Below are 14260 nucleotides of genomic sequence, written 5' to 3'. Positions count from 1 at the left end.
GTAGGCTTAGTAGTCTAAATGCTGGCATAGCTTAAATATAACCATTTATTTATGTGACAGTAACACACTGTGACCCTGGTCTGGCTCAGTTTCTCAGTGACATCGTAGAGTTCTGGTGTCATTGGCCTGGTTAGCCCCCAAGTAATGCTCAGAACTCCTGCCCAGCTCTTGCTAGCAAATTTTGTGGGGTGTTAGCATCCAGCCAGCTTCAGGTATGATTAGACTGAGCCTGTCTTCTTCATTCCACAGCAGAGAATAAAAACCTAAAAGGGAGAAATTTTCAGATTCTACCTTGTTTTCTTTCCTAAAGGGATTTTTTTATTTAAATCTTCAGATGCAGGGTACACTGATACTGGTTAACCTTTAGTGTGTGTTATCCAAGGGCAGAGATCTTGGGAAGGGGTGCCCTATCTCCAGCCACTAAATCCAAACATAAGGATGCTTGTACCTAACAGCACTTACTCAACAAGTCTGCTGCCTTTTGGGTGTATCAAGTTTCCAGTGTATTTGCAAATTGAATTTACAGCTTATGTACATTAAATCTGTTGACACTGGGTTATGTAGTGCCAGCAGCCTACATGTAGCAGGTTCTGTGCTAATATTAGCAGAAAGTTATGCTAACCTTTCTCATCTCCATCTTTGGCTCTTTCCTGGTGTCACTTTCCACCACACCACGGGTCAGGTTCCTCTGCTTGCTGTTTGCTACTGTTTGGGCTTTAGTAAAATACAGTTGAGAGAACCTGGGCCTTGTGTCCCTGCATATATTCTCTAGGCTTGCTGTACCTGTCCTGTATATCTCAGATGCATTTGTGATGTGCTGGAACTCTGCATCTGCACCATGACCATTTGTCAGAGACTTCCAGGTGTCTTGGAGGCAGGACAGACTTTATGGAATTCAGTGATAATTGGCCAGTTCTCCTATCCCCTCCATCTGGAGAAATTCTGGGTGGGGAAAAAGTACATACTGGGAATATGAAATAGGTACAGTGGGACTGAACATGAGTAGGTTCACCCAAAACAGACAAGGTCTGACTACAGGGTGATAAATCTGCAAACAGCAGAAAAGATGAAAAAAGGACTTTGCTGTTATCTTCCAGTACAACTTGATTTTTTTTGAATCTTGAACCATGTTTATCTACCTCATTCTAACTAGTTTGTTTAAGCCTAATGTTTTGGCCCTTGTGTGTTGAACACTCCTAGTGCTTAAATTAGCTCTGGTATGGGGATGTCTCACTGCAATGAAAACAGCTCGAAAGCTGCAACGCGACTGCGCCCTGCAGCCTGTGCAGCTCCTGGAGCTCTCAGCTGCAGCAGCAGTGTGGCTTCTCTGGGCAAGCTCTAGTAAAGGGAGGTCAGACAGAGCTCTGTGTTGTAGTGAGGATGGAAGGGGTTCCAGAGCAGCTTCTTGATGCTGCTGATAGATACTTTTCTTTTGGGGGGCTGGAGGGTGAAAACTGAGGCTTACCAAACCGCCACTTTCCTTGCTCTGTCTTTACTGCAGTCAATCCTGGGCAACCCCAGTGGCCTGTGGTCCACCACTCCATTCAGCAGTTCCATTTGGTCAAGTAATCTCAACAGTGGCCTTCCCTTCACCACTCCAGCAAACGCCTTGTCAGGCATTGATCTCATGGGTAGTGAGAACTCCGCCGCTGCTCCGCCACCGCCCGCTGCTGCCGCCGTTGCCAATCCTGCTGAAGACATGGGACAGACCTACAATCCTTGGAGAATTTGGAGCCCAACAATTGGAAGAAGAAGTTCAGATCCCTGGTCAAATTCACACTATCCTCATGAAAACTAAAGCAAAAAGAAAGAACTCTTATCCAGGTCACGATACAATTCTGAATGCAAATTTTTGAAACGTTGTTTTCAGGCCGTTGCTTCCCCCAGCCCCACTCCCCATCAGTCATGCTTTCATCACTTGCTCCTTTTCAAAGTCTGTCCTGCAATATGGTAGTGTGAGGTTGCAGATAAGCTTGGAAATGTCTGGGTGTGGTCACAAATCCCAACTACAGCTATAGCCTGTAAATATGAACAGTTTCACTGGTTTCATATTTTACCATCTGCCATCTTTATTTAGGAAACAATTTGAACTCTAAAATGATCCTGGCATGCAATACTTTCATGAAAAGTTTGGGTTTTTAAATTTTTTCCAGTGTTATCCTCCAAGTTCTAATTTAAAATCAAAAGGCACTTTGTGCTAAAATGCAGAGTATTTTTTTAAAATGAGGCTGTCTTTGTTAACACAGGTTGTAAGAATGTAAAAAAGGAAAAAAATCAACAAAAAATACTAACAAAACCAACACAAAACCTTAAGAGCAAAGTGGCTGAATGTAAGAGCATTCTGTTGAGACTGTAATACACTTTATGCTGTTTGTACATTTGTAAACCTGAATGCATTTTTAAGTTGAAGTGAAATGCACACAGCCAAGACTTGTGCAAGAAACAAGATACCATGTGCATTTCTTACAGATACAACTTTGGGTTGTACTTTAAAATAAATACGCTTTTTTCAAGAATTGCCTGCTGTAGTTCTGTTCCCCTTGTATTTTCTGAACTTGTGTGTTCATGACTCCACTCGGCACAGTCTTTGTGCCAAAATCTACTGCACACAGAGCCTGTGCTACCAGAAACTTCACTGCAGATGAAACCTGGCTTCTCAACAGCGTGGGTTTGTATTGCAGCAGAGAATAGAAACTATTTTCAGGGTTATGCAGTGCCACCCACTTGAAAATTCACTGGATAGCAAAAGGTTGGAAAAATGTCTACATTCTTGAGTTTCCAGGTATCAGGGATAAGAGCAGCTGCTGTTTATGCTCCACCACATCCCTTTGTAACACTGTTCTTGCATGGGTCTGAACAAGAATGTTGCTATTCTTAGATATGATTTATCTGTCCCTGTAAGGTGCCTGTTTCCATTCATTAACAGTAAGGCAAGCCCAGTGACTACATATATTAATCTGAGCTGAAGCCAAGTAAAAATGAACCCTTCCATTGCCAGAAACCATTAACAGACATTAGCACTGTAAATCTCAGTGGCACTGCTACCAATTTACAGCAGCAGGTGTTTATCAGAATCCATCCAGTAAAAGAGTAAGAACTGTATATTTTAGTTAATATTCCTTCTAGCATAAAGGATATGTATGCAACATAATATATCTCCCATTTATTTAACCAAGGGAGCCCTTTCCCAGCTTGCTTTAAGTGAACAGACTCTCCAGGTGTCAGGCTGCTGCCTTCCTGGTGCCACCAGCAGAAGCTCAGAGATACAGATCTCCTGAATAGAAACTTGCTGTAACTCCTTTGTTCTTAAAATTTTGAGTACTTCTAGAGCCACGCCAGGTCACGAAATGTTCAACTTGGATTTGTGTGCAATTTCCCTCTGAGTAACTAAGCAAACAAGTCTCTTACTGCATGAAAATAAAGAATAAGCAGTTAAGCTCCTGACATGCCAGGGCATGCTTCTCTGCAAATGGAGCTTGGGAAGATAACCAGCAGTAACTTCAAGGTGAAGGGAGCTGCTTAAGGTCATATGCCATCTCTTTTACCCAGCAGCTGTTTACACTGGAATTGATTCCATGGAGGATAGAAACAGAAATTAATTCTGAGATGATAATAGTCTGCAGTGGTTTAATCAGTGAGGGTAGGAATAAAAAATTCTGGTTTAAGAACATTTCCTTTTGAACAAGACAAGGCAAAACACAAGTAATTTAGATGCCTTTCCCTGACCCACCCCTGCTTCCCCCCAAATGTGTGAGCCATTCCCTTGTGATAATGCAAATAACCTTGGCCAATATTAAAATATTCTTAGTTCTTGTTTTGGAAGAGCTTCCCCTTGAGCACCAGTTCCAGTGAAACCACCTGAAGTATGAAGATCTTTGACACAGTTTTCAGTTTGCTAAGAGGGGAAAAATCATGTCTTTCTCCCAAGGGAAATATCCAAAGCCTAAACACTCCTGCGTGTCCTATCTTGCTGCTCCAAGGTATTTTGGAGAGCATCTTCACTTTGTTTTGCCTACTTAAAGCAAAAGAGCTGCCTTAAAGAGAAGCCATAATTGCAATTGACAGGAATTTGGGTGAAATAAAATCTAGGCAAAAGTTTGGTATAACTAAAGAAACCTCTGTGTATGGTAAGTACATGTACAAGATGGCTTTTGCTGCCTCTTCCTGAGGTACCTACTCTCCATCTTCCATGGTATAGCCACTCTTGACATGCACTAAAAATCTCTTAAGCAGAGGGTGAGGTGGTAAGGAGACAGAAGCATCCACCATCACAGAATTGTGGAGAGGACAGACCTCTTATGATGAGGTAAAAATAAAAAGGAATGAGATTTTGACAAAACACATGCAGTCTTGCATAAAAATCTGGATGGGGTTGGAAACATTGCAGTGTGCTGGGAGGACAGGCTGAGCATGGGGAAATGTAAGGGCAAAAGCTGGGCAGCAAAGCTTACTGTTTGCAAAAGCAGCATGGAAAAGACTGAAGCTCAGACACAAGGGAAGTTCTGTATGGAGTAAAAAGACCAGAGGAAAAAACATCTTAAAGTGCTCAGAAGACAGGCTGTCCTGGAAACCATGGAGCTCACAGCCCTTTGGATAATTTAAAACATTTCTTTGGAGTAGAATCAGGGCCAAACTGCCCTGAGTCAGCTCTACTCTTCCAGATCTGGAAACTACCAGGAGTGCAAAGTTCCCAGCAAGGAAAAGAAACAATTACTGTTAATTTTGCCAATTAGTTTGGTGCTCCTAAAGGGCAATTCTGTTCTGCCAGTGCTAAGAAATAGACTAAAGGCCTAAAAGGTTCCTGGCCTGTTACTGAAATCAGGAAGTCTGAGGTAGGAAGTATGGCCTTAACATGTGAAATCAGTTTCATTACCATGAGCTCTATTTCCAAAAGCCCTTGAAAGGCATTAGATCCTTTATTGAAGTGTAAGGCTGTATCAGAACAGGATGTGCTGTTCCAGGAACAGAGAGTGGTTGGTTATTCCACAGGTGCAGACACACTGAGCCCAGCCCTGGCCACAGCTCTGTAGTGCAGGATGTGCCTGGCCTGGGAGGGAAACACAGAGCTGGGGGGTACCTACCTGCAGGCAAGCAAGGTGGGATGGGAATGTGACTGAACAGCAAGTTCCCAACACTGGAGCACAGTGTGAAATCGTGCAGAAGTTGTGCTCTGCACTTCAGCTGATGATGAGCTGTGCCTGACTGAATGGGAGGTAAAATGAGTACACAAAGCGTGAAGCTCTTCCACTGACACTATTTCACCCAGGTATTTTAACACTAAGTACAGCTTTAACTGGGCTTTGTCTGTTTTCCCAACCTTTAATTATGAGCAGGATTTCTGAGCTCCAGTGTTTTGGCCTTATGGAACAATGACAACTGCAGCTCTCAATGAGTCAGTTTGTTAGAAGAGGGATTGAAAATAATCCAGGTTCTACTGTATGGCTGTGCAACTGGAAGAGCATTCAGTCACCTTGTGTTAAACAGGTTCTGCTTCAAAACTGAGTCTTTTGCCCAATACCTGTTTTTGTCTAATGCCACTCACCGATGGACTTCATGTTCAGCTGGTGCTTCAGTCACATACAAACTAAAGCAGCCTTCAAGATGACTGGATCAGCATGCCCTTCAACAGCCCTCTGAACACAACTTCTAACCATGCTTGCTGCTGCTGGTGTGCTGCTCCATGCTGTGTAATCCAGCAGCAAGCAGGGCATTACCTTTTTAATTTATATATATGGAACATGAGGACAGTCCTGAACAAAACTTCTTTTATTTTTTTTGAGCAGAACTGTGTAAAGGTAGCTGCTCAGATCCAAGGATATCAGTTGGATCAGCTGATCTTAAACAGCAGATTACATTGTACAAGAGAAGTGCAGAAAGAAGGAAGTGTCAATACAGATTTTATGTCCACTTTCTGAGAAAATGCCCTTGAGGTGTTTCTGTCAAGCTGGGATCTCAAATAGTAGTCCTCCAGAAAGAACTCTGTATATGAAAACTTAAAATCTGAAAATTCACTCTCTATTTGCCTATTGTGAAGCAAATGTTTGAGTCAGAGTGTCATTAGCACTGGAAAAAGTGGGATCTCCAGGAGGTACACTCAGTCTCCTGAAGTTTTTGCCAGATAACACTGAAGTAGTCCTTGAGTGGCAGCAGGAAGTGAGTGGGATGTTTTCACACTGCAGTAACAAGCTTCACATGGGACTCTCTTGCAAACTGTGAAAAATCACAGCTCAATTACTTGCCCTGAACAAGCCAGAGCATCTGGAGTGTAGCATCCATAAGAGAGAAAAAAGGTATTGGCTGGGGAGGGCACCAAGAGGGTGGGGGTGGGTGGAGGGAGAATTAAATAGATACAGCCTGAGCATTTTATAGTTAAGGGCTTAATAAAATATTCCCAAAAGAAAAGAAAAATACAAACAACACAAAGACAACCCCAAACCAAAACAAATTAGCTGTTCTGGAAAGTTTCCTAAGTGTTTTTAGTATGAGTCCATGGCAGGATGAAATCACTTTGTGTTTCAGCTTAGATGTAAGACTCTTACTGGGAAACAAGTGTACCAGGGAGCAGCTTCTGCCTCATCCAGCATCAATTCCTGGCCATTCTGGAGTTACTGCCAGGGAAGAGACTGCTCACCAGAGAGAGGACATTAACCTGCTCTATGGCAATGTAGGACACAAGAGAAGCCAGTGAGGATGGCTCACTGCCTGTCAAGAGGGAAATATGCAGAAAATGGAATCAGAGGAGAGGCTGAAATGCTCCTTCAATGGCTCTTGTTGGCTTCCTGGAAGGGGGAGGGATTTCCATCACTCCTTGTCCTGCTCTAGCCTGTCCTTATCAGGCATTTAATTAGCAGCAAAATCCTGCCAACGCTGAAGAGTCTGACAATGAAGAATGAAGCAGGTCCCTAAAGCTATGCAAAATTCTTCATTTAATGGGTATGACTCAGCTTGCAGCTCCCAGGGGAATTCCTGATGTGCTAGAAATCTTCTGGGTAATTTTAAGGAATATTCATTTATGTCTTCTCCCAAACCAGAAGTTTCTTCCTGTGAGCTTCCCATGCAGGTGTAGCTGCCAAACTTTGCCCACCTGCCAAATTCCATTCTGTGGCTGAAGACTGGATCTCCAGTTCAAGGAGGTAAAAATCAACAGATCTTAAGAACACATCAATAGTATCTTAGTTCTTCAGTTAAACTGTGCAAAGGCCATGGCAGAAAATATTATGTTAATGCTTTGAAATAACAGGGAGGCACACAAGGAATAAAATAGTTCAGCTGAATTTAGCAAGATAGTGAGAAATTCAGATTTCATGTGTATGTGAAGAAGGGAGGGTGGAAAAAAAGAGGTTTAGATTGGCTATTAGAAAAAACTTCTTCAGAAAGAGTTGTCAAGGATTGGAACAGGCTGCTCAGGGAACTGGTGGAGTCACCATCCTTGGAGGTATTTAAAACACACGCTGCACTTGGGGACATAGTTTAGTTATGGACTTGGCAGTGTTACATCAATGGTTGGACCTGATGATCTGAGAGGTCTTTTCCAACCTAAATGGTTCTGTGGTCCTGTTCCTGTTAAAGATCGTCCTCTCTTTGAAGCAGCTGAACTCAACATTTTAAAGAAATGCTCCAAATGGAAAACTCATCACTGCTCAAACAGAAAGCAAACATCCATGCTGCAACTGTCAGCACACAGAGTATCTCATGGTTATGTGGAAATAAATTTCAGATGTGAAAATGTGGGAGCTGGGCACTGGCTGTGAGTTGAATCCACATTTCCAGGTATGTGGAATGAGAATGAGGTGCATTGTGAGCTTAGTGCCCTTGCATTGATCAACTGCATGCAAAAATCCATATGGTGCAGTTATTAGAACAATAAAAACTGAATATTGCTCCAGTCAGCAGGTTCAGCACCAGAGAACTTCAGAAAATGGACAGTGTTTGTCCTGACTTTGTAATTTAATGGAGCCTCCTTGTGAAAAGACTGATTTGGTCTATACAGTAATAATAACTCATGGGGGGAAAAAGGCTTTTAGGAACTCTGATTAAATTGGCACACTGGAAAACACTTCCCCATACTCGATAAATATGAGTAATGCCATTTCCTCCCTTTGCAGAGTGAGGAATGAGAGTTCCACTGTTGGATCAACAGCCCCCCTCTGTGGCTGCAAAGAGCAATCTGGACACCACAGCAGTGCCAGTGGCTTTAGGATTTCCCCTAAGGCTTATCCTGACACCTTGAAAAAAACTTTTCAGATTTTGTAGTAACATTTTGCTTTAATTAATTGTGCACTGGGAAAATTAACACTCCTTTCCCCACTGCCAGGCTACACAGCTGCCATTCCTCAACAGTGATGTGCCACGAGTCCTACAGCAAGAGGAACTTGAAAGTTCTTGCAGTTCAGTAGGGAAAGTCCACTAACCAGGGCACAGACCAGTCACACCAGGCTCTTGCTTCTCTTCAAACATACTGTCACAACATGCTAGACAAGCCTAATGCAATCAAACTATTTCCTGTATTTATTCTGATATTTCTTTCATCAAACTATCTAAAAGGAACAACTTTTCTTTCTTTCCTCTTGTGCATCTTTTTCAGAATCTTTTTCAGAATCTCTTTTTTTATATCTGCTCACCACACCAAATTATTTCTCCACCTTTTTAGTAACATTATTCACCAGTTTTGTAGTCTCTAAATAACTATCACTCTTGATTTATAATACGAAATCAAGAATAGTGATCATATTGTTGTTTATCTATGTCCATAGCCTGAGAGTAGACAGGAATGTATCAATAAAATAAAACCAATAATAAGAATAAAAACAAACAAACAAAACAGCTACAATCTATCGATGAGCCATCATCTTTCTGGTTAACTAATTCCACCATAGAGACAAACTCAGAAGTTAGTTCAAGTACTCTATGCACAATCTGCATAAACATCATAATCTTCTTTTTCTGAGGACTCAAATGATGAGAGCCCAAGAAGAAATAAAGAAGTGAATACTCAGAGAAGGGGAAGTAGAGACAAAGTGACACAATGGAAAACACCAAAATGGCACTAAATAAATCAACTCAGAGCTAACACTTCTGACAAACTTACTTCCAAAAATGCAAATCATTTTTAAAAAACCTGTGCAAATACATGTGGAAATCCCATGCTATGTTTACTCTGCCCTTCCACAGATATAAGGTAAAAGACACTGTCAAGACAGGACATAAGATAGGGATGGGTTTTCCTATACAAAGTACAGATATTTTGAGGTTTCTAATTCAGGTTGGTAAGTCTTGAATCTATTTGCTTGCTGAATCTTACCTACTAACTGTCTGTTTAATTAAGTAATTCTCACTTCTGTGCCTGTCCAAGCAGGACACAGAAAATCAGTTTCTCTGGCCCCTGGGTAGCCTCACCAGCAGAACAGCACTGCTCATGAAATGCAAGCCCCACTGCAGCAATCCTGTTCATGGAGGGAACATTTGGGCCACAGAATTACAAACAAGAGGCTGCTTCTTGCCTTCGCCCCAAATTGTGAGAAACAGGGAGCTAACCTAGGATAAATTCACCCTAAAAAACTATTTGTCCCTGGAAATGCCCCATGGCACTCATCCTTCCTCCCTCACTGACAATCCCCCCTGGCAAAATGGGAAGTCACTTTCCCACCTCTCCACTCAGTAAAATTCCCACTGAATTCTCAGAACCTAAATCAGCAGCACTTCACTGCCTCACTGAAAAAGCCACCTGGTGCTTTTGGAGCTGCTGTCTGAGGATGACTGGGGGAAAGGGAGAGGAGCAAAGAACAGAAAAAGAAGAGCCCAGTTTCCAGCATCCTGTGCAAAAGCTGATGCAGTGAAGCTGCAGCAAGGATTTGGAGGGGAAGGATGATGGATTCCTGCTGGTGATGGATTCCTGAGGACTGCAATGCAGACAGAGAACAGGGAACAGGCAGCTCTTGAGGACCTTGTCCACAAGCCATGTTTCTCAACCAGGTGTGACAAATGTGGCTGGGCTAAGGCTGTGGCTATGCCACCAAGGCCAGGAGTACAAATCCCTGCCTCTATTCCCAGCCCCAGGCAGTGAGAGAAGGAAGCTCAGGCTGAGGTGAATCTCACTGACAAACTTCTCATTAGCAATTCTGTGGTAATCACATATCCTCTGAACAGAGAGAGATATCATTCTCTCCCAGGATTTTCCTGGGAAGCTGTGAGAAAGCTCAGAGAAAACAATTCTTATCCTCACCTGCTGCTCCTGTTGTTGTGCACATGTGGAATGTGTTATGGAGATTGTTTACCAAAAGGGAATTTCCTAATTGGACTCTGGTGATGGTGTTTTGATTGATTGACCAATTAGGTCAAAGCTGTATCAGACTGTCTGGCAAGGGTGATGGGTTTTTCATGTAAGATGATTAGGATAGGATAGGATAGGATAGGATAGGATAGGATAGGATAGGATAGGATAGGATAGGATAGGATAGGATAGGAACAATAAAGCAATGGTTTAGCCTTCTGCAGTCATGGAGTCAATGATCTTTATTCCCTGTTCAGGGAATTGTTGTAGCAGCAATTCCTAATATAGAAAGGTTTAGGAAACTCTTCAGGCAACTGAGACATCTACAAGTTGGGCAAGCTATAGGTTGCAAGTGTCATTTGTAGATTTAGTCCAAGTGGTTCTTGCAAAGCTTTGCTGATGGCAGCAGTGGAGCCAGACTCTGGAGTGTGCAGCTCACTGCAGATTCAGCCACACAGCCAAGGGTGACAGCTGGATTTTGTGTGCTGAGTCAGCCCCACAAAACGGTACCACACAGGACCAATCTAGATACACAGTAAACACAAACATTGCCCATTTCCTCAGTAAATAAGCACTCTACTGGCTGAAACTTCTTAAGCTTTATTCTAGCTCCTGCCATGTCACACAGGTGTTCCAAAGTTACCCACTCCCAGAGACTAATCCCACGCAAGTATTGTAAAGCTGTATTTGCCACACAGAAAGTTTGTACACATTTTTTTTAAGAGCTAGAAGTTTCATGAGAGAAATTCTAAATCTAACAAGGAACTGAGAAAAGTCAGAGACTCCTCTTCAGCCATTTGCCTACCGACCTTGAAGTTGTGGATAGGGCCACAGCATTTCAAGGGAGCACCCACTCAAACACCCACTCGCTCACACTTGAAACTAAAGCTGATTAAAAATAAAAGTTTGTGTGCTGTGAAAGAAAGTCCTGACACACTCATGGGAAATCTGGTCAAAACACAACGTGAAGAACACGGAATGAAACACCACAGTTAGAGGAACAAAGGGGGGCAGGAATAGCCCCAAATGAGAGAGTTCTGCTGACAGAAAAAAATACAGAAAAACCCATCAGAAGGACAGGATCCTGTTGTAGCTAACGAATGCCATTCCAGACCTGACGGATGTCTCTCAAACACCTAGGAAGGCTCACCTCATGTTTGTTACAAACCTAAAACATGAAGGGCATTTTATCAACATTTTCAGAGCATTTCTATAGCAGCAGGTAGTCTCAGTGATTTCAGTGCTTGGTTCTGGTGCCATCATCTGCTGGACACCAACATTGGTTCAATCAACATCTTGAAATACCTAAAAAAGAAGTGAGTTATTTCCATATTGCATTTCAGAACTTCTCAAATCTGTACTGTAGGCTAACAGCAGCATTTTGAGACATGGCTACAGTTTAAGCAATTTGTAGACAAATACTAACAGCATTTAAAAGTTATCTTGCCTTTGTGTAAACATGTCTTACTGCTTTTAGGGACTCCAAAAATCAACTTGCCTCTGTTTCAAAATGGAAATTGCAGGTGCCACCAATATGCTGAGCCAATGCAATACTAAATGATAGGCAGCAACCAGAGTATGATCCTCAGGATGTTTCATTGAAGTGCAGGATCTAACAACCACTACAACAGGATTCTCAATCCTAGATTAACTGATACTACAGTCCCAGCACATTTCCACACACAAGAGATGCTGCACAAGAGTGGGAGAGGGGATGGTCTGTGCTGCCAAGCAGCCCTTGCCCACAAGGAGCGATGTTTGAGGGGATGTGTGTGAGCACCATGGCACCAGGCCAGCCTCGCTCCCACAGCAGCCTCCTTCCCTCCCTCTTGCCTCCCTCCCTCCCTTCCACCACTGTCTCTGCCCAGAGGAAGGCAGTGGCCATGGCTGTGGGGCCTCTCTGGCTGGCCAGGACACCCAGAGTAGGTGGGAATGTGCCGGTGGTTGTGGGTGGAAGAGGATGAGTAGGAACCCCTGGCTGGGTCCTGGTGCTCCCAAACCTCCCCAGTGTGTTGTGTCTGTCACACAGGATCACAGAGCATTCTGAGTCAGAAGGGCCCACCAGGAACATCAGGTCCAACCCTTGAGCAAATGGCCCACACCAGGATGAAACCCCCCAACCTTGGTGTTAATAAACCACACTCCCAGCAGTCTCCCATGGTGACAGGGTTATGGCCATTCCTGGTGTCCAGGCTGAAAGGTCCCAGGTTGACCCCTGTGTCCATGTCATTCATTCTTGTTACTCACCCATTTTCTGCTTACCCCTCTTCAAATCACATTGTGAATAAATGGATAAACTGCATCCATCCCGAATTGTGAAGGGCAAAATATTTCATGAATTGGAATTGTTTTCCTGACATTTAAAGCAATGTGAGAACAAGAGGTTGCTGTTATGTTTTCCCCTTCATTGCCTAGGAGTCGTGTAGTTCATTGGGAAGAGAGAATTTAAGCAAACCCACATGCAGTGAGCAACAATATATAGATACAAAGTTTCTAAGATACAAGTCTTAGATATAGTTAGGAATTCACAAACTGAAAAAGGTGGAAAAAGCTCACCCTTGGTCACCAAAATTACATACAGTTTCTTCTGATGAGGACTCTTTCTCTGGTTTAAACAAGTGGTTTGCTATTTTTTGTTGTACCCTTCTTGGTTTTCTATTCTCTCATGCATTTTTTGTGTTTCATCTATGACTATTTCCTCTCTTTTGTCACAGTACATGTTTCAGACTTTAAGCACATCTGTGGCACCAGGTAATTCCTTCAGAAATGCTGCTGGTGGCCGTACACAGACTCCTGTACCAGCACTTCCAGCCCTGCCTGAAGGGCAGCAGAAGTCACGGGGAGAGATGGAGTTCTGCTCCAGAGCAGAGCCCGTGGTCATTGCTGCTCCCAGCAGCTCCCCATGGGATCACTCACAGCCCATAGGCACACAGAGGCTCCTCACACAGCCCCAGGTGCCCAGGGAACCCAGAGTCATGGCAGGCTCCAAATGGAGCAATCTTTATGGAAGCACGTTCACCAGCTTCAAACACGTGACACTTCTCAACAGCCTTTTAAAGATGTCAGATTTTCACCCATTTTTTAAACAGCCCACATTTTAAAAATAAGAATAATACTGGTAGATACTTTTAGAACACCAATTAGAAGTTTTAAAATCTGTGTGTATATATATATATATCTATATATATGCATCTGATTTTGCCTTTGCAGTTCAGGAATTCCTACCTGTCAAGCATCTTCTCTTTCTGCATTTTGAATGAAAGCAGTGTGGGTTTTTATCTTCTATTGTTTTTTCTTTTATATAACTAAAAAAACTAATTCACTGAGCTCCACCAATGCTCCTCAGCCCTCTTTCACACAAAGAAAATTCTATTTGGCAGTTCCCAAACTCTCAGTGGAAAAAGAATTCTATTTTTGTGCTCTATTCTTCATATTTTACAGAAATCGGAATGCTCTGAATTATTGTCTGTTACACTGTTATATAAACTTTATTTAATTTGAAATCAAAATGACAATCAACAAGGACAACCTGTCCCTGCTGAAAAGCAGCACAATGCTAAAGCTACTTGGAGGGATGAGTTGGCTCAATGGGAAGCAGCAGCAGAGAAAAAATTCTGCTAATGGAAGGAAAAGTGAAAGAACAGAGAACAAAGCTCAGGAAGCTCTCACAGAATATTCAAGGAGGAAGTAGATGAAATTCAGGAAGAAAAATACCTCATATCACTTCTTTACTGAACTGCTGCTGCACAATGTGCAGCATGTGGGACAAGCTGGTGCCCCACTTATAACTACAGAAAATCAGTATCAGCTGTTCTTTAGCAGGGGTTAGAAGTAACTACTTCCTGACTTGCACATCTGTGTAAAACGACTCCCTACACAAGTTGGCTTTATACGCTCTCCAACAGATAAAAGTGTATCAAGTCAAGGAGCCTGAAAGTGTTTATTTTCACTTACCACAGACATATTAAAAGTAAGCCACCATTGTTATTC

General features: G+C 42.7%; 1 protein-coding gene across 1 annotated transcript in view; it reads left to right on the top strand.

The window, feature by feature from the left end:
* Positions 1 to 2513, top strand: part of TMEM131 (transmembrane protein 131) — a 93829-nt gene extending 91316 nt beyond the window's left edge. Inside the window, 2 exon segments of the mRNA XM_030958867.1 lie at positions 1502 to 1774; positions 1776 to 2513. Coding sequence (XP_030814727.1) covers positions 1502 to 1774; positions 1776 to 1856 — 354 coding nt within the window. The 3' untranslated portion in view covers positions 1857 to 2513.
* Positions 2514 to 14260: the final 11747 nt, after the last annotated feature.

The sequence above is a fragment of the Camarhynchus parvulus genome, chromosome 1 (assembly GCF_901933205.1).
Source record: "Camarhynchus parvulus chromosome 1, STF_HiC, whole genome shotgun sequence".
Lineage (NCBI taxonomy): Eukaryota > Metazoa > Chordata > Aves > Passeriformes > Thraupidae > Camarhynchus > Camarhynchus parvulus.
This window is presented reverse-complemented; position numbering and strand designations above follow the sequence as displayed.